Below are 21,521 nucleotides of genomic sequence, written 5' to 3'. Positions count from 1 at the left end.
CTCCCTACGCGACTCCCTTGTCCATTCATCCCCCCATCCCTCCCCACTGATCTCCCTCCTGGCACTTATCCTTGTAAGCGGAACAAGTGCTACACATGCCCTTACACTTCCTCCCTTACCATCATTCAGGGCCCCAAACAGTCCTTCCAGGTGAGGCGACACTTCACCTGTAGTCGGCTGGGGTGATATACTGCGTCCGGTGCTCCCGATGTGGCCTTCTATATATTGGCGAGACCCGACGCAGACTGGGAGACCGCTTTGCTGAACACCTACGCTCTGTCCGCCAGAGAAAGCAGGATCTCCCAGTGGCCACACATTTTAATTCCACATCCCATTCCCATTCTGACATGTCTATCCACGGCCTCCTCTACTGTAAAGATGAAGCCACACTCAGGTTGGAGGAACAACACCTTATATTCCGTCTGGGTAGCCTCCAACCTGATGGCATGAACATCGACTTCTCTAACTTCCGCTAATGCCCCACCTCCCCCTCGTACCCCATCTGTTACTCATTTTTATGCACACATTCTTTCTCTCACTCTCCTTTTTCTCCCTCTGTCCCTCTGACTATACCCCTTGCCCATCCTCTGGGTTCCCCCCACCCTTGTCTTTCTTCCCGGACCTCCTGTCCCATGATCCTCTCATATCCCCTTTGCCAATCACCTGTCCAGCTCTTGGCTCCATCCCTCCCCCTCCTGTCTTCTCCTATCATTTTGGATCTCCCCCTCCACCTCCAACTTTCAAATCTCTTACTAGCTCTTCCTTCAGTTAGTCCTGACGAAGGGTCTCGGCCTGAAACGTCGACTGTACCTCTTCCTGGAGATGCTGCCTGGCCTGCTGCGTTCACCAGCAACTTTGATGTGTGTTCCATAGATTGTAGGAACAGTTCAGCAATGGGGTAAGTGAAGTTATCCCCTCGGGTTCAAGAGCCTGATGGTTGAGGGATAATAACTTTTCCTGAACCTGGTGGTGTGGTTCCTGAGGCTTCCGTACCTCCTTCCTGATGGCAGCCTGGATGGTGGGGGTCCTTGATGATGGATGCTGGTTTCCTGCAACAGAACTCCATGTAGATGTACCCAGCGGTAGGGAGGGCTTTATCCATGATGAACTTGGCTGCATTCACTAGTGTTTGTAGGCTTTTCTATTCAAGGGCATTAGTGTTTCCATACCAGGCCGTGATGCAACCAGTCAGTATACTCTCCACCGCACATCAACGGATGTTTGCCAAAGTTTTAGATGACATGCTGATTTTCGAAAACTTCCAAGAAAGTAGAGGCTTTGCTGTGCTTCCCTTGCAATGGCTTTTATGTGCTGGACCCAGGACAGATTGTCCGAAATGATAACACCAAGGAATTTAAAGTTGTTGGCCCTCTCCACCATTGATCCCCCGATGACAACTAGCTCATGGACCATTGGTTTCCTCCTCCTGAAGTCAACAGTCATCTCCGTGGTCTTGCTGACATTAAGTGAAAGGTGCTTGTGGTACCACTCAGCCGGATTTTCAATCTCCCTCCTTTATACTGATTCGTCATCACCTTTAAAACGACAGTCAGCTAACTTAAATATGGCAACGGGGCTGTGCTTAGCCTCGTTTAGCAAACATGGTAAAGAAGTAGACGAACAAATTTACGTTAGAAGTTTAGGATTCTCTCCCTACTGGGAGGATTAAACGCACATTCAGCAGAAAGAAAGTAGGTTATCATTATTGTAAATCAGAACAGCTTCAGCACACACAGTAAACATCAGTAAAAAAAATAACGCAATCATGTGATACACTTTCTGTAATGTTGACAGAAAAACAAATATTGGCCTCGATTCCAGTGATATCTCCCATATTCACCCTTGAAATAATACCCTTGGATCATTCACACAAACATTCTTACCAGGACACAGCATGAGGCTATTCAGCCCATTGTGTCCTGCTATCTGCATACAGAGCAATCCTATCAGTCCTAATGCCCTCATCTTATCTCCCGCAACCCTGAAGCAGATTCCTTCTCACATGCCCACCAACTTCACATTTCAACTCTTTTGCCACTCACTCATGTTATTTTGCAGCAACCAGTTAACCCATCAGCTCAGCTTTGGAGAGAATGTGCAAACTCCAACCCACCAAGCTCAGGATCGAACCTGGCTCCTCAGAGCCATGAGGCAGCAGCACTAACAGGCCCTCTGATTTGTAGGAGCAAGTGGAGCTTCAATTTACTGCCTCACCTGAAAGGCTGCGCAACCCTCTCTCAGAGAGGCGCGACATCTGTGCGCTCAGGTCACCACAGTGGGACGTGAACCCACGCCCTTCAAGCTGGAGTGCTTCCACATGAACTCCAGTTACATCTCTGGGCCCGATGTCAGCTTCTAATACTTACACAAAGCATTCAACAAACAGTGCCCTTCGTTACAGACATAAACAGATTACCACACCGCTATTGAATTAAAGGGATGAGAAACACCAACTGGAACAGAGAAGCTGGGGTAATGGGAAGCAACAAGATCAGTGAGGCAGTGAGTGTTCTGATACGATCTGTGCAGAGCCAGGCTGGTTGGAAAATCTAGTTTCTTTTAAGTGAAGTACAAGCATTGCCAAGTTAGATTCCTGGGTATCAAACATCTCAGAGAAACTATCCTCAGCCAAACATATTGACGCAACCACGAAGGCGGCATGCCAACAGCTATACTCCATTAATAGTTTGAGAAGACTTGGTGTGTCACCAAAGATTAGTACGCTTCTAAAGATGTACTGTGGAGGACATCCTGACTGGCTGCATCACACCCGGTATCGAGGCTCCTAGCCATAGGATCGAAAAAAATGGCTGCAGAAGGTTGCAGGCACAACGGAAATAAAGCTTCCCATTATCGAGGGCATCGTTAAAAGGTGGTGGATCAAGAAGGCAGCATCCATCACTGGGGAACCTCACCATTCAGGATATGCCCTCTCCTCATTACTACCATCAGGGAGGTACATGAGGCTGAAGATGTTCCTGTACCTTTTAGGTACAGCTTCCTCCCCTCTACCATCACATTTCTGAATGGTCCATGAACACTGCCCGACTACCTTGCCCGATTAACCTTAATATATATTACTGTAACTTACAGTATTTTTTTAACGGTACTGCTGCTGCAAAACTACAAATTTCACAACATATGTCAGTGATAATAAACCCGATTCTGATTCTAACCACGACAGTACCAAACTGGCAGAAACACTCAGCATGTTACAAGTGCAAAGTTATTCTAGTACAAGCAGAAGCAGAGATCATCTCAGAACTGCAGGAGCCTGTAATCCAGAAGCCTGCCATTTACAAGCAAAAAAGAATGCAATTAACTTCACTCCCATTATGTTCTGTAACTCCAAAACATAAAACTAATTGAGAGAAAAACAAGGGAGCCTGAAAGCTTCGTTTTTACTTTTAGCTTATGACATGGTGGCATGATGACGTATACCATTCACATACTTTTACACAGAGCGCGTAATGCATTATGTAAAAAAAAACTTAAAAACACTATATTTACAATATTACTCAAATATTACTGAAATATTAAATACACAACACTCCTGCCTACTTATTTATAAACTCCAATTCAATACTGAATGCATCTCAACTCAAATGCATAAACATATTGCTCACTAGTCGGGGGGGGGGGGGTGTGTGTGTGTGTGTGTGTGTGTGTGTGTGTGTGTGTGTGTGTGTGTGTGTGTGTCCAGTTCTGCCCTTAATCTTTGCAAGTGCCCACTTTTGATCACCTCTGTAGTTCCTGCCAGGAGTGAAGAGTTGAGCCTCCTTGTTTGAGGAGCCCTCAATTTGTCATGGCTGTTTGTCCTGCGTACTCCTTCTCAGATGGAGCTTGAGTAGATCCAAGTGTGAGCGCAAGGGAGGAGCCAGGAATAGCATAGCTGGTGAGCTGCTAGCTGTGGAGTGTGCTGCACTGTGATATGCACGGAGGAAATTGGAGAGCTTCTGATCCAGTCTCAATGTAGTGCTCTCTGCTGACATTGTTCGCAGTGTGTTCTTTAGTCTCTGGACAAACCTTTCCATCAACCAATTTATAGCTGGGTAGAACTGTGCAGATGTAATACGTCTTATTCCATTCATTTTCAGGAATGACTAAAAGTGTTCTGTGACAAGTTGTGGTCAATTGTCACTGACTAAGTGTTCTGGAATACCAGACCTTCAGAAGGGGCTTCTCAACACATCAACGGTGTGAGAGATTGCAGTGGAGGCTATTGGGAACATTTCTGGCCACTTCGTAGCTGCATCCACTACTACCAAGAAATTTGTGCCCATGAATGGTCCAGCAAAATCCACATGAAATCTCTGCCAGGGCAATATTCATAAGGATGGAGAGGCACTGCTTTTGGCATCTTCTGGACGTGTTCGTATCCCAAATAGTGCATGGTAAGCTGCTCAATCTGCTGACCTATCCTTGGCCACCAGACAAAGCTTCGAGCCAATGGTTTCATTTTGACCAAGCCTAGATGAACAGCATGTAGCTCCTCCAACACGTCAGCTCTTGGCTTGGATGGTACAATAACGCCCAACCCACACACAAGGTAACCCCTGTCAAAGGCAAGTTCATCATAGTTCTAGCAAAAATGGGGGATCCTGAATTTCTGATGCACATTCAGGCCACTTTGGGTGACCATGGGACCTGAGATGGTGTCTCGTCTTTTCTGATTTCCCGTTGGTTCGTCTCTGCTGTAATAGGGAGACTTTCAATTTGCATTAGGGAGAATACATCAAGAGGAGTCTCTTCTTCTGTAAATTTTTCAGGTATTTCCTTTGAGGCATTCACTTCCATCATTCCTAACATGTGACATAGCTACACCTCCACCATAAGGCAAGGTATCACATGTAAGCCTCACTGAATGAGTTGGATCATAATGTGTGAGCACAGTTTTTGACATCACCATTTCCTTTGTCTTTTGGAAAGCCAGCTCACACTGCTTTGTCCATTGCCCATTTCTTCCCAATCTGTAATAATGAGTTCATGGGATGGAGCACAGTAGCAAGGTTTGACAGGAAGCTGTTACAGTAATTGACAAATCCCAAGAAGGATCACAACTGTGACACCTCCTTTGGTCTTGGGCATCCGACTCTGCTTGAAATTTCTCTGCACACTTGTGTAATTCTTCTGCATCAATCATGTGGGTACATTAAGTGATACTTGGTTTAAAGAACTAACGCTCTGATAGTTATCCTCCAACCTGGGCAGAGGGGTTTGACTTACTGTGTTGATAAATTTTAAAGATCACCACAGATCCTGATAGAACCATCCTTCTTTGCACTGGGATAACTGGCATTGCCCAGGGGCTCCACTCAATCTTGGAAAGAATTCCCTTTCAGTCTCCGTAAGATATAGTCCCTTGGCCACTTTATCACAGATGGTAGATACTTTGTGAGCTGTGCTTCAGTTAGGAGCTGTTTTTTGATTGTCTTCCTGTAAGATTCCTCAAACTAAACAACCTCTCAGTGCGTCATTAAGCCCGTTAACAAACTGACAATGCGAAGACAATCTCTTCAATTCAGCCGCATATGCTGAAATGTACTCTTCCTTTTGATTCTGCTTATGAAACTTAAAGTGTTCTGCAATCAAACAATGATTTCAGTTCCAAATGTTCCTGCATTACTTTCAAGATACTAGCAAAGCTCATTTCGGCTGGTTTGCTTGGAGCAGTCAAACATCTAAGTAAACTGTATACCTTTAAACCAAAGTACTCAGCAAAACTGATACTTGCTTTTCATTGGCTATATTATTTGCTTTAAAATACTGCTCAATTTGCTCAGGATACATCAACTAGTTATCCCTTGGGCAATCAAATACATCTATCTTTCTGATATAGGCCAGTCACTTCTGCTTTTCTTTTTATTTATAATTACTCTTGCATGGTATTTACTGCTTATGAACCCATACATTTCATCCTTTTACTCTAACTCGATCATCTGTCTTCTTTTCTGAAGAGACAAGTACTGCCCTTTTTTTTTACTTGTATGTTTTTCTTTTCCTCTTGCAAAGAAACAAACAAGTTTTACTTTTTTTTCCTATCACTTGGTGGCATGATTACATATGCCATTCATGTACTTGTCCATATTACCCTCAATGCATTATGTAAACAACAAAGTATGCATAATCAAACAATAAATTTATGATATTACTGAAATATTAAATACACAAACAGTAATCATTAGAAAGAATGTAAAACTTCCCAAATTATACAGGTGGCAAGAATGGATTAAAGTTTTTAAATAATTCCTCTTTATCAGACTCAAAATATTCTTCACTTAAAACCTGATGACATTTTTAAGAGGCATAGTCTAAAAATAGTCAAAGTTCAAAGTAATTTTATTATCAAAGTATTAAATGTCATCATATACTATCTTGAGATGCATTTTCTTGCAAGCATTTACAAGGGAAAAGAAATACAATAGAATTTATGAAAAACTGTACGTTAAAACTGATAAATATACAGCATAGCGGTTAACATGTCACTATTACAGCTTGGAACATTTCTGGACTTTGAAGTTCAATTCCAGCTCCATCTGTAAGGAGTTTGTATGTTTTCCCTATTTAACTGCATGGGTTTCCACAGGGTGCTTTGGTTTCCTCCCACATTCCAAAGACATAATTTCTCATTGTAAACTGTCCTGTAAGTAGGCTAGTACTAAGTAGTTGGGTTGCTGGGCAGTACAGCCCGTTGGGCTGATAGGCCCTATTCCATGCTGCATCTCCAAATAGACACAAATAGTACTGAGAATATGAGTTGTAAAGGATCTCTGAAAGTGAGTCTGTGGGTCATAGAATCTGTTCAGAATTGTGGTGTGTGAAGTTATCCACGATGGTTCAGAAGCCTTTTGGTTGTAGGATAATAACTGTACCTAAACCTGGTGGTGTAGGGCCCAAGGCTTCTGTACTTCCTGCCCATGGTTATCACAATGGTTATAAAGATTGCTACTTAGCAGGGATTCTCTTTTTGGGAAATTCCAGAGGATTTGATTGAGGTCCTCTGCTATTCACTTCCAGGCTCCCCTTACTTGAGTGATAAGGGTCACCACATTACAAATTTGGCAAATCTTTTGCTTCAGGAGGGAATAGTGCTCCTCTCTGAGAGGGTAAGCACAGCAGTCCAACAACATTTGAGTCTATAAATAACCACAAGCAGCTTTTCTAAAACCTTCTCTGATCAGTTTGGACAAGACCCAGAGCATAAATGCTGCAAATTTACAGGAAAATAATCTGCAATGATTATGGAAATCGAAAACAATTGATGATTCCAATTGACATCAATTGGAATTAATTCTTTGTTAAGTTTCTAATTCCACTGGCTAGACATCAGCTGGGCCTGTTTCTTTGTTTATGACCAAAATCAACACTCAAGTTTTGAGGCAAGATAACACCAACCATCGAAGGATTTGTCCTCAAATGCACAGGCACAAGTCCTTGAGCAAGGGTTCTTCTGATTCTTAAGTTGTAAATTATAAACGCAAGAGATCTTGCTCATTTCTCTGAAGTGATGGTCCGTTCATGTTTACACTCAAACTCAATTGCATAATAGCAAGCAAAATTTTCTACAAAATAGCACAAAAGGGGGAGAGTCTTGGAATATAATTAAACCCCACACCCCCGCCTATTAACAAGACCTTCACTATACACCAACCTGGGTACTTTATAAACACATGGAATTTTAATCAGAGTCTAATACAGATTATTTTGTTTTTACACACTTGAAAGAATAGAGATATTGAGACGCTCAGCACAATTGGGAATTTAAAAAGACAATTAGTGGAATTGTCATAACCCAGAGTGGCTAACTTTGTAAACACATTTCCTTCTCACAAAACAAGTTTATTAGACTGCAAAAACTTGATGGGTATGATATTGAACATGAATTTAAATGTCTGGATTGGCATATCCGGGGCAAATTTTATTGGGCTGGCACAGCCTCACAGAAACTCGGATTCTCAAAATGCATAAAAGGACCTTTTATCAGGTCATGTCCAATTGCACGATGGTTCTCTGGGGTCGAGAGAGGGTTCTGAGTAGAGTGTATCTGAAGAATAGCCTCAGCATGATCATGTTATATATAAAAATAAATTTATTTCTGCTAGTTTGCAAATGCTGCTGTGCAAATGAGGCAATCTGGTACAAGAAGGACAAACAAATTCTACTGTCACCATGAACAATCCAGATATCAAACATTGTACTTGTGATATGGGGTTTTCCTTCCACCACCATCAAAGCTGCCCTCACCTGCATCTCCTCCCCTCATCCCATCCTTCGGCCATTATAACAGGGACAGGGCTCCCGTGTCCTTATCTACCATCTCACGAGCCTCCATATCCAGCTCATTGTGCTGGATAACTTCAGCCATCTCCAATGGACCCTCCAATGAGCACATCTGTCCCTTCCCCCTCCTCTCCACTTTCCACACAGAACCATTCTTTTCATGAATCCCTTGTCCACTTGTCCCTGCCCACTACTCTCTTCCCTGGCATTTATCTGTGCAAGTGTGATTTCTCCAACTTGTGGTAGTTTATCCCTCCTTTTACCTCTTTTTACAATTCCCCATTCTGGTTACCCTCTCACCCTTCTCTTTTCCTCGTATTCCCATCACCTCCCTCTGAGTCTCCTCCTCCTTCCCTTTCCTCCATGGTCCACTGTCACCTCCTATCAGATTTCTTCTTCTTCTTCAGGCCTTACCTGTCCCACCTATCCCTTCCCAGCTTCTTACTTCATCCCCCTCCCCCACTCACTTTCCCTCTCACCTGGTCTCACCTATCTCCTGCCAGCTTCCCTTCCCCCACCCTCTTATTCGGGCTTCCGTCCACTTCCTTGTCCAGCCCTAGTGGAGGGTCTCAGCCCGAAACGCTGACTGTTATTCCCCTCCATAGATACTGCTTGACATGCTGAGCTCCTCCAGCATCTTGTGTGTGTTGCTCAAGATTTCAGCACCTGTAGACTCTCATGTGCGTGTATTGTGACACCTGCCCTCTCTCGCTCCCCCTCCGATTTACCTGGTCATCCTCAGATTTCAGATGAAGCACTGTGTCTCCCGGCTTGTAGTCTTTGAGCAGCTCCGCAGATTTCCAGACATCCACTGAGTCAGGGATCCAGACCCTGGCAAACTGCAACACACAAGAGAGCGGGTACGGAATGAGAACAGGTTAAAGTGAAGGGAGTCTGTAGAACTATTCAATAGGATATTAAGTGTCTCAGTTCTACAAAAACCCAACTTCATGTGGGCTGGGACACTGACACCTACAAATAATTATCTAAGCACCAACTTACCTGGCTATTTTGATAGCACTCTACAAGCAGCTCACTTCTCACAGTTCATATACTGCCTTCTGCATTTTTGACGGCAAACTTGCTGGAATAACTTGCAACACTGCAATGTAACATGCATTCAGTGGCCTCTTTATATAATCACACCGCTCGTTAATGCAAATACCTAATTACCCAATCATGTGGCAGCAACTGAATGCATAAAAGCATGCAGACGCGGTCAAGAGGTTCAGTTGTTATTCAAACCAAATATCCAAATGGGGAAGAAATGTGATCCCAATGATTTTGACCATGGAATGATTATTGGTGCCAGTCAGGGAGGTTTGAGTGTTTCAGAAATTGCTGATCTCTTGGGATTTTCACACACAACAGTCTTTACAATGTACAAAAGATGGTGAGAAAAGCAAAAAAAAAATCCAGTGAGCGGCAGTTCTATGGGTGAAAATGCCTTGTTAATGAGAGCAGTCAGAGGAGAATGGCTGGACTGCTTCAAGCTGACAGGAAGACAGCAGTAACTCAAATAACGACCCATTACAACTGTGGTGTGCAGCAGAGCATCTCTGAATGCACAACACTTTTTAAAGTGGATGGGCTACAGCAGCAGAAGACCACAAGCATACAGAAATACACTCAGTGGCTGCTTTATTAGTCCCTACTGTACTGGATGAAGTAGACACCGAGTGCAAATAGAGGTGATTCACATCACACCAGTAAGTGATGAGTAGGTAACTGAATACTCGCTTGTTTAAAAAAATACTGTTGAACTTCCCAATACACTTACAGCTTTGACTGCATAAAATATTGTGGACCATCAGCGTTTTAAGTTAAAACCAATTTGAAGAAACTTCTTTTTTTCAGAAAAGCCCCTCAGCTTTCCTCAATATTGAAAGCAGAGCAGGAAGCAACACGCTGTGTACATACATCTATTGATGCTTCTGGACACATCTTCACTGATGTTCCTGGAATCATCGGGTGTTTCGGGTCTTTCAACATCATACAACCTGCTCCAGGTGACCCAGCCGGGGCTGATCAGACCCCAGCTTGTGTCCAGATGACTAGCTACTTATGACTCCATGGCTCCCCTCTTTTGAGCCACAGCCATCTTGAGGCCCTCCCTGCCGCATCGGTGGTACTGCGGATGGCTCTCCTCTTCCTCTCTCCCTCGATGCCCAAAATGCTGAAGGCTCTAACTAAAGAACGGGCTACGAATCCCCTACAACCAACCTCCACTGGGAACCGTTCAGCTGCGATACTGACAATAATTGTGGTCATGGCTGGCAGCTTCCTATCAACCCCTCCCTTCGCCGTTGCCTCCAGAATTTGGTTAACATCTTTATCAAACTGCTTCTACAGTGAAGTCATGTTAGCTGCAGGCCATTTGATCCGCCTCCTGTTAGACTTCATGTTAGAGGGATTAGTTTGCAACACTTGGAGGTTCCGGGCACTATGGGGTGACTCCGGGCCTGGCACCTCCTTCGTCTCACCAGGTTGGACACCTGCGCGTTGTGTTGCTCCTGCTCCCGCCAAACACTTCATCCTCGCTTGGTGGATCTTCAAGCCGCCATCGTTCTTGCAGATTTTGCCACATGCACACTGCTTCCTCATCGTCGTTTGTTCATTGCCTGGGTCTGATGTCGTTGGGTCCATCCGACTGGGGTGCTCATCCTCCCCACCTCTCAGGCACCCCTGGGGGTATCTTTCTCTTAGATTCATTGTAGCTTTTGTGGGGGTCCTCCTCTCAGAGGACACAGATTGGGTTGCCAGCCCATTCTGTCCCCGTTGCCGTCTCTCCGGGCTGTCACTGACTCTCCAGTCGTCACCACTCTTTTCGTGGTTGTCACCCAGTCTTTCCTGGTTGTCACTGATGAACTCAGGGTGTAAGCTGTATACATACATCTATTGATGCTTCTGGACACATCTTCAGTGATGTTCCTGGAATCATCGGGTGTTTCGGGTCTTTCAACATCATACAACCTCCTCCAGGTAACCCAGCCGGGGCTGATCAGACCCCAGCTTGTGTCCAGATGGCTAGCTACTTATGACTCCATGGCTCCCCTCTTTTGAGCCACAGCCATCTTGAGGCCCTCTCTGCCACATCGGTGGTACTGCGGATGGCTCCCCTCTTCCTCTCTCCCTCGATGCCCAAAACAGAAAATGCTTCTGAAAACATTACAGCCTTTTGTAAAGCATGATGATGATTCAAGTTTAATATTTTAAGCCCTAAAGCTATGGAACATCAAAGTTTGCAAAAGTGACACACACATGAAAAAAATCTTGAACTAAAAACCAGGCAACTCTGATCTTTACAAGTGGCACAGTGTTTGAAAAGAAATCCTTGGTATGTTGGTCTTTTAGCTGTAGAACTAGAACCAGCTCTCTTCACATTTATACTTGGCTCCCCTAAGGAGAATTTGGGTCCACCCTTACAACTGTGGGTAATGAGAACAGTGACATTAAGAAGATTAGGTTATAGAAGTGCCATCTGCAAAACTGCCACCACAAGGTTAAAAGTCGAAGTAAACTTATTACCAATGTATGCAGAGTATGGTTCCAGATACTACTTTGAGATTTTTTTCTTGCAGGCACTTACAGAAAATAAAGAAATGCAATATAATTTGTTTTTTAAAAAATTATAAACAAAGACTGACAAACAACCAATGCACAAAAGAGGAATTGTAGAAACAAAAAAAAACACTGAGAACATAAGTTATAGAGTCCATGAAAGTGAAGGCTGTACACTCAGTTCAGAGTGGTGGTGAATGAAATTATCCACAATGGTTCAGCAGCCTGATGGTTGAACTGTTCCTGAACCTGGTGGCGTAGGACCCAAGGCCTGCTAGAGGTAGTAGCGAGAAGAGAGCATGGTCTGGATGGTTGAGTCCCTTGATATGGATGCTGCTTTCTTTTGGCGGTGTTCCACATAAATGTGCACAATGGTGGGGAGGGAGGACTTTTCCTGTGACGAATTGGGCTGCATCCACCACTTTCTGTACTGTGCAACTGTAGAAGCTGCCAAAGTTTTAGGTAACGTGCCAAATCTACGCAAACTCCTAAGAAAGTAGAGGCATTTTCGTGCATACTTTGTAATGGCACATACATGCTTGGTCCCAGGAAACATCATATATGATAACAAGGAATTCAAGGTTTCTGACCCTCTCACCTCCAATCCTCCAATGAGATCAGGCTGTTGGATCTCCGAGTTCATCTTCCTTAAGTCGATGATCAACTCTTTGGTTTTGCTAATATTGCACATACAATGGATCAGATTTACAGATAAAAATAATGGATCTAGAAATTCTTCTGGGTGTCGATAGGTGCTTGTTGAAGATCTTGTATTCATTTTGTCTATGGGCATCCACGGCAATTTTCCACTACATCAAAGGCTCAGAACAGGCAAATGTCCACAGCCTTCACTCTGCCAGCTGTAACACTGGGCAAAAGCTGAGTCACAGCTCATGGAAGATGTGTGGAGAAGCCATCAGCTGGTCACATGGTGATTGGGGAATGGGACACTGTGAGGGAGTGAGAGCAATGAGAGGGGAAAAAAGTCAGGGAAGGCTCATCTGACTGAAAAATCAGCTGGTGAAATTAGGTTAGTCTGCTCTCCTTCAGCTAATGCATCCCACTGTTGTTAGGACCAATTTCAAGATATAGCCTGCACGTTCTCAAACCAACCACGCACAAGTGATTTGTGCTTAACCAACTTCAAAACATGAACTACACATTGCTTGACTAATCTATCCAGCCACAAGAACAGATTTTTGCATCAATGTTCTTTGAATGATACCATTATGAATGCACAAATCAGCTTTGGCACAAAGTTAGGTCAACTCTGGACGGTTTGCTTCATTAACCCCATAAACGTCATCTCATATTTAACCACTATTTCTATAATGGTGCATTTGCACATGAAATAACTTGCCTTTAGAAACGGCTGTCCGATATTTATCTGTCCAAGAAGTGATATGTGATAATGACTGCTCAATAAACCTCTCAGATCCAGAGAGGCGAATAATCCATCAAGAACAGCAACTCCTTCCACAGACACATCTCCTTCTGTACAGCACAATTTCCCACAGTGGCTGGGGAAATGATAGTGAAACACTTGAGCAGATAGTAGGCCAGATGGTCAGAACATTTCAGAATCGGTATCAGAATCAGGTCTTTTCCACGCGGACACACAGTAAATCGTGAAATGTGTTGTTTTGTGAGCAGCAGTACAATCCAGGTATAGCAAATCACTATAATTAAAGTGAGGATACATAAAATAAATATTGCAAAGGAGCAAAGTCGTGTTCTTGGACTGTTCAGAAATCTGTTGCCAAGGGGAAGAAGCTGCTCGTCAAACATTAAGTGTAGGTAGACAGGCCCCTGTACCTCCTCCCAAGAGTAATAATGTAAAGGGCCTGAAAAGAACTCGGTAACTGTTTAAAGGAGTGTTTCAGGAGGAGGACAGAGAAGGACAGGCAGGATTATTTAGGGCAGAAATTCCAGAATTTAACTGAAAGCACAGCTACGTTGTGCACCACTCATTTAGTTTTCTTTAAGAAATATTTATTGTAATTTACAGTTTTATTATGTATTGCACTGTACTGCGGCCGCAAGACAAGAAAATTTCACGACATCACGCCAGAGATATTCAACCCGACCCTGATTCACAAGTGGACTGCTTGGAGCACCAAGGGACCAGAAAGGAAGGTGCTCAGAAATTGCATGGGCCAAGGTCATGCGAGGATCAGAAAACAAGGAAAGAAATTTTAAATTTAAGGGAACGCTTAACTGAGAGCAGAGGATGAAGGAGAGGGATAGAGAGAGGGTGCTGAAAGGAGTGAAAGGGATTTGGTGCAAATTAGGCCATGAGCAACAAGGTGTTGAACGTTACAGAGCACAGAACAAGGAAAGTCAGCAGGTGGGTTGAAATACACTCAGTGTCCACATTATTAGGTACCTCATGCACCTAATAAAGTAGCCATTGAGTGAATGCTCATGGGCAGTTAGAAGAACTGCATCTTCCAGGTGTTCCACGCAAGGACCATTTTTCGTCCAGCAAAAACAAAGCTCTTGGAGGAACTCTGAGTCAGGCGTCATCTATTGAGGGAAATGGATAGTCAAGTGTCCTGGGTTGAGGCTCTGCATCAGCCCTGATGCAGGGTCTTAATACAACATATCATCCGTCCCACTGCCTCCACAGTTGCTGCCCAACCCACCGAGTTCCTCCAGCAGTTTGGATCTTCTTGCTCCAGTCCCCAGCATTTGCCACTCTTGTGTTTCCAGGTATCACTGAATCAGAGTCAGGCTCATTATCACTGACAGAGTTTGTCAAACTTGTTCTGTGGCAGCGGTACAGAAAAAAATTACTGTAAATTAATATAAGGAGTCGATGGTAACTTGTAGATCTGTTTCCAAATGCAGACACATGCAAGTATCACCTGCACATCAATACTCCATGATGAAGGTTAGGGGAAACTCTGACCTACAGCAGCAATGACTGGGACTGAACGGTCTCCTATGCATCCCGTAGACTGATTCCACTCTAATAGGAAGCTGATTGTTGCTGAATTGTAAGCTTGATTGTTATCTGTTGAACAGCTGAGCAGTTGGATAAAATGACATCAAAACCTGTTTAGTAAAGTGATCAATAGATGGAAGGGAAAGGCAAACACAAACAAACAGAAAACATAATGTTTTACTTATTTTGAGATACAGGGCCTTCCGTCCAATGAGCCCACGCCACCCAGTTACATCATGTGACCAATTAACTGGGACGTCATAGAAACGTGGGAGGCAACTGGAGCGCTCGGCGGAAACCCACACGATCACGGAGAGAACATACAAACAGACAGCAGCAGAAGTGAACCCAGGTCACTGGCATCTAACAGCATTACACTAATTACTATTCTGCCATGCGGCCCCTAATAATATCTTAACATTGTGATTATGAAATAGAAGCTTGTTTCAGCCAACATTCTCTAATGCTAACTAAGTTACTAACGTTTCCAACTTGATCTGAAGTGTTGGCACTCTAAGGTAAATGTCCCTATAGTTTTTTAAAGAATGCTATCTGGATTTCACTGACCTACTAACAAGACAGTCAGCTTCTTGGATTATATTCGAGAATATCCGCTCTGTGGAGCTCTACAATCTGCATCAGCCCACGCTAGTGTTCTTTCACTTCTCCGATTGTCAAAGCCTTTATCTTTTCCATGGTGCCTTCAAAACCACCTTCTCCAAGTGCAAGAGGACCAGGAATGTTGGACGGTATGAGGTCAGATATGGTCACTGGTAGCTTAACAGTGAACCAACACAGTGTGGGTGCACTGAATGTACCGGGTATTACTGTTTATTTAGAGCTGTATCTTCGGCATCAGTGGTGTGCACAGATTAACAGCACATGGTGAAAATAACAAATGGAGCATCATCGTTTGGTAAGAGGTGGAACAACACTCAGTCTAATGCTGACGGTGTGGGGCTGAAGCATTTCACCTGCAGAAATCCACCTGTGGCAACTGTGTCCATCCTGCCAAAAACACAGGACATATACCAAATCCTGGACACGCTGCAATGGCTTCTCCCAGCACTGCAGAAACTCTTAGTGCAGCAATATAACAAACGAAGCTTTGGTTTGGAAAGTTTAGATAAAAGATTAACTTTAATTAGATCAGTGCATTTGTTCCTTTGAAACCAGCAGGCCAACTCAGTGAAGACACAGCTGCAAAAATATCCTACACACTGGACAGTCAAACTCTTACACACCCTTTGTCGCCACTGTAAACTGCAATGGGTAATCTCTGCCCTCCGTGTTCAGTTCCACAGGCGTACTGCTGAGCACGATGCAAAACAGTGGCTGCTTTCCTTATAAATGTGCACAACGAGAGCATTACACACATCTGTCATTTTCTTTTCCCCCGTTGCAGAGATGCCCAGGGGCCAGTAACCATGCAGACATGGAGCTCAGTATTCACAGATCATTCACTAGCAAAGGGAGTAGGTAAGCATCAACAATTAAAACCATAAGATATAGGAGCAGAATTAGGCCATTTGACTCATTGAGTCTGTTCCACCATTTCATTATGGCTAATCCATTTTCCTTCTCAGCCCCAATCTCCTGCCTTCTCCCTGTATCCCCTTACACCCTGACAAATTAAGAATCTATCAACCTCTGGTTTAAATATACCCAATGACTTGGTCTCCACAGCCGCCTGAGGCAACAAATTCCAGATTCACCACTCTCTGCCTGAAGAAATTCCTCACCTCCATTCCAAAAGGACACCACTCTGACGAGGCGCCCTCTGGTCCTAGACTCTCCCACCGTAGGAAACATCTTCTGCACATCCACCCTAATGAAGCTCTTCAACATTCAATAGGTTTCAGTGAGGTTACCCCTCATTCTCCTGAATTTGAGTATAGGCCCAGAGCCTCAGATGTTCTTCATATAACAAGTCTTTCAATCCTGGAATCATTTTGTGAACTTCCTATAAAGCCTCTCCAATGTCAGTATATCCTTTCTGAGATAACAGGCCCAAAACTGTTTACAATATTCCAAGTGAGGCCTCCCCGGTGCCTCAGCATTACAGACATTACAGTAAAAATGGCTACACTGGAGCACAATTTACTCATGGCAACACAGTGTGAGGGATAAATGATTCTTGGGCTATTTCATGGCCATTGTACCTTGCTGGTGGAGGTGCCTGACTTTAGACTTATGAGCCTCTAACAGGCAACAAGTTGGGAGGCTGCAAAATGACTCATTGGCCAAGGATCCCACAACAACTGCTGGCCACTATTCTCCGCTGAAAGCCCTTACTAGTAGGGATTGGCTGAGAGACTGGTGCGGTGTGTCGGTGGGTGTGTAAGTGACTGAAAGGTCCAGCAGTTCCTGGATATCTCACTTCGTTGCTTGCAAAGAAGAGAAAACCCAAGGAGGAAAAGAATAAGGCGATGATACCAGAAGCAGCCTCAATATCAAAGGAAGACTTCCAGTAGAGGTGTAACCGCCTGCCTTAGCACCCTGTCATCTCTTACGGTACACCTCACATTCTACTGAGCAAATCCTTTATTTTTCTCTTTGCATCCCTCACTGAATCACCAGAGCCCAAGGCAGCAGTGTGCTCGGTTCCTTATTAAAGATATTCAGCTCTAATAAACAGAGAGGCAAAATGATCCAAAACAGAGCACTTCTCACTCGGCTGACTGCACAGGGATACGACAGGGTAGAACAATACCCAGGGCTCCAACGGATACACCTACTGACATGAAACCAGGTAGAGGGATAAGGCAGCAGCACCAATCCATCTCAAGTCAGGACAGTCACATTTAGCCTCCCACAGGCAGGTGAAAATCTGGCTGCCAAGAAGCCAGGAGAAATCAGGGTAACAGAACCCATTTTAGATGAACACCCTGCCGTCTCCTGATGAAATTAATTATCATTTGGCTCCTAATGAGAGAGTTTTTACCCTACAACCATCATGCTCCTGAACTGCCGTAGATAACTTCACTCACTGCAACTCTGATCTGATTTCACAACACTTTCCAGGACTCTACAACTCATTTTCTCATTTTTCATTTGCACAATGTCTTCATTTGCTCACTGGTTGTTTGTCAGTCTTTGCTTACGTTTTTTTCATAAATTCGACTGTACTTCTTCATGTTTCTGTAAATGCCTTCAAGAAAATGAGTCTCAAGGTAGCGCATGGTACCATATAGATACTTCAATAATATGTTTACTTTGAAATGTGTTAATTCAGCTTGCTGGCGCCTTCACTTTCCCTCATTGCCCCTTAATGAGAAGGGAGGTAACAAACTACCAAAGCGGCTCCCAACCCAGCCACTGGGAGGTGCGGTGCACTGCAGTCACAGGGCAGACATGGTGCACCAAACTCTGGTTCACTGCACAGCATCCAGAGGGGCAAGCCTGCGCTTGGCAAGTCTGTTCAGGCTGCACCAGTGGACTAGGAATCTGCTTTCCATAACGCATGCCACGTGCAAGTTCAACTTTGACTTTGAAATGTGGCAATTCAGCTCTAAACCAACCACTGAGAATTGGGTTGGGCAGGAGTCCCAGAATGGTATTAATGCAAACGTAGTAGTGATGTGCAATGAGACATCCATTTACCATAAACTGCAACCCGTCCGTCATTTAACTGTGTATGAATTGGGTTTTTGTTAGCTGAATCCTTAAAACTATTGTGTTACACGAGAACACTCCCATTTTATGCCCAACCTGTGGAAGTTTGCATTGTTAACCCTGATATTTCACCTCAGTGCAAGAGAAGATGATGATATCACCTGTGATACATAGTGTTGCACACACTTTGCAGAAACCAAGAACCAAAACATGTACCTTCATGTTCTACAGAATTCATTACCACTCCCTGTAAGTGCTTCTTACTCTAATTGTTGAGGACACGGGCTTACACTGAGCTATTCTGGAAAATTACTAACTTAATTCATTAAACTTTTGGTCAGGTGGAGCTTCCAATATTGAAGACATTACTTTCCCTCAAAGTCAAAAGAGGTTCAAACACTTTCTTTAAAAAAAAAGATTTGAAGTCCCTCTCATTAGTTCCATACCGAATGAATTCATTTAACACCAAGACTGGATTCTCTCGCCAATGCAATGCAGAATTCTAGTATACATAATGCAGAATTTTTTCAACCCTGTTTGTCAGCTGACAGTAGATTACAAAAGGAAACAAATTTAATTAGACACCGGGAATTTCTTAACGTAGACTGCAATTTGACTCCCATAATAGAAATATTGGCATAAATGACAGAAGTCTAACATTGCTTGTTGAATTATAAACACACACACAAGACAGTGCATAACATCAGCACAGATTATGTTGGACAGGAGGGTGGTTTAATGATTCCAATAGAAACTTTCAGGCAGACCTTTCAATTGGTCACTAACCTTATTGCAAATTCAAAAATTTGCATCGTTCAATACCAATGTGAAGTACAAGCTTATGTACTCATATTAGAGTGAATACATCCCTGTTATACAACTACTTTGAGTGAAAAGGTTATCATTTGATCAGTAGATAACTGCTTGTGCTATCTTCTGATTGACAATACTGTCACAAATTGGAATTACAATGGAGATTTCATTCCGATTTTGGGAAAAGTAAACCTACACTTCTTATCTCAGCCCACACCCTGACACCACTGCAGCAACTTTCATTACTGGGTCAAGTTTCCCTCTCAGTAGTGAGGGAATGGCCTACTCCATTCAACTCATTTACAGGCACCCTTGGAACTTGTTTCTGGAGATTTCTCCTATTGTGATCATTGTAGTGCCTTCTACAAGACCCACTGTCATATGTAAACAGCCAAAGCTGCAACAAAGCTCAGTTGCCATTTCTTTGTCCCTCATTACTACCTCTCCAGCACTATTTTCTAGAGGTCCGATATCCACTGTCCCCTCTCTTTAACTTTTTAAATATCTGAAAAAGCTTTTAATATCCTCTTTTATATTATTGGCTAGCTTACCTTCATATTTCATGTTTTCTCTCCTTATGGTTTTTTTTTAAACTTGTCTGCTAATGGTTTTTAAAACTTTCTAAAAGTTTCCCACTAATTTTTGCTATATTATACACCCTCTCGTTTGCTTTTGCTTTTATGCTGTCTTTGACTTCCTTGTCAGGCGTGGTTATGTCATCCTCTCCTAGAATACCTCTTCATCTTTGGGACTTATCTATCCTCTGCCTCCTGAATTGCCCCCAGAAACACCAGCTATTGCTGTTCAGCTGTCATCCCTGATAGTTTCCCCTTCCAATCAACTTTGGCCAGCTCCCCTCTCATGCTTCTGTAATTCCCTCAACTTCACCGTAATATTAATACAGCTGGCTTTACCTTCTACCTGAATTCTATCATTATTATAATCATTGCCTCCTCAGGGTTCCTTTACCTTAAGCTCCAGTATCAAATCTGGTTTATTACACAATGCAGTCTAGAATTACCTTTCTCCTAGTGGGCTCAACCACAAGCTGCTCTGAAAAGCCATCTCGTAGGCATTCCACAAATTCCCTCTCTATCTTGGAGGTCCTGCTCTTTAGCCTCTTCCCGAACTCCCTATACTCACTTCATAGGACCCCTTCCCTCTTTCTACTCATGTCATTGTTGCCAATATGCATTATGACCTCTGGCTACTCACCCTCCCTTTTGAGAATCATCTCCAGCCACTCTAAGGCATCATTGACCCTAGCACCTAGGAGGTAACACACCATCCCAGCATCTATTTCGTGGCAACAGAATCTCCTGTTCTGATAGATTATCGAGTCTCTTATCACTGTTGTTCTGTCTAAATATACCCTTCCCTGCTGAGCCTCAGAGCTGGCCCCAGTGCCATTAGCCTAACTGCTGCTGCTGTGCCCAGATGGTTCATTCCCACCCACACTCATATCCGAAGGATATACTTGTTGCTGATGGAAATGGCCACAGGTGAACCCTGCACTGACTGCTTACTCCCCTTACTTCTCCTGGTGGTACCCATTCACTATCTGAAGTCTGCACTCTGGATGTGACCACCTCAGTAAAAACTCATCTACAAAGTTCTCAGTCTCCCAGATGGTCCTGAGTGCCTCCAGCTCCAGCTTCTTGACCTTGTTAGTCAAGAGCTGAAGTTGGGTGCACTTCCTGCAGATATGGTCATCACTCTGAAATCCCACCTCTCACAGGAAGAGCATTCCACTGTCTTAACTACCATCCTGTCTGCACTTGTTATATCTTCAACTTCTCAAGCCTAAGTTCTAGCCTGCATCTGTCCTCACAAAACCTGTTGAGCCAAAGCCTGGCCAGTCTAACACTATCCACTCCAACAATGGCCACTCTGCTTACACCTTGCTTCTTTTCATTACCTCTTGCCAAATGCTGAAGAGACTGTTATGATTACAGGCCACAGAAAAGTTCCGAGAGGGCCATTCACGTTCACGAACAAACATGCAAATACTTCAAGAAATACCACTGCTTTCAACTCAGGAATGATGGCACTGATGAGGCCTGTTAGAACAATGCATCTTACAGCAACATCTGGAATTTCACTGACTCCAGAAGCTGCTGTCCAATTTACGTTACAGCAACGTTAGCATGGATGACCTCACCATTACTCATTACAATTAAATCCAGGCTAATGTCCTCTAGATGACGAATTGTCTCGGTGTCCTGCATACATGGTTTCCGCTGATGACAAACAACAGTAGCCAATATCAGCATTTCATCATTAGTACAGGAAAGGAATATCACAA

At 43.6% G+C, this 21,521-nt stretch overlaps 1 protein-coding gene across 4 annotated transcripts in view; it reads right to left on the bottom strand.

The window, feature by feature from the left end:
• Positions 1–21,521, bottom strand: part of myo5aa (myosin VAa) — a 223,058-nt gene that overhangs the window by 145,070 nt on the left and 56,467 nt on the right. For all 4 annotated transcript variants that reach the window (XM_063065969.1, XM_063065970.1, XM_063065971.1 and 1 more), the window contains exon 2: positions 9,009–9,119. In XM_063065969.1, the coding sequence (XP_062922039.1) occupies positions 9,009–9,119 (111 nt within the window). The remainder of the gene's footprint in view (positions 1–9,008; positions 9,120–21,521) is intronic.

This window comes from Mobula hypostoma, chromosome 13 (genome assembly GCF_963921235.1).
Source record: "Mobula hypostoma chromosome 13, sMobHyp1.1, whole genome shotgun sequence".
Taxonomy (NCBI): Eukaryota; Metazoa; Chordata; class Chondrichthyes; order Myliobatiformes; family Myliobatidae; genus Mobula; species Mobula hypostoma.
The sequence above is the reverse complement of the archived record's forward strand: the minus strand, read 5'-3'. Positions and strand labels throughout refer to the sequence as shown.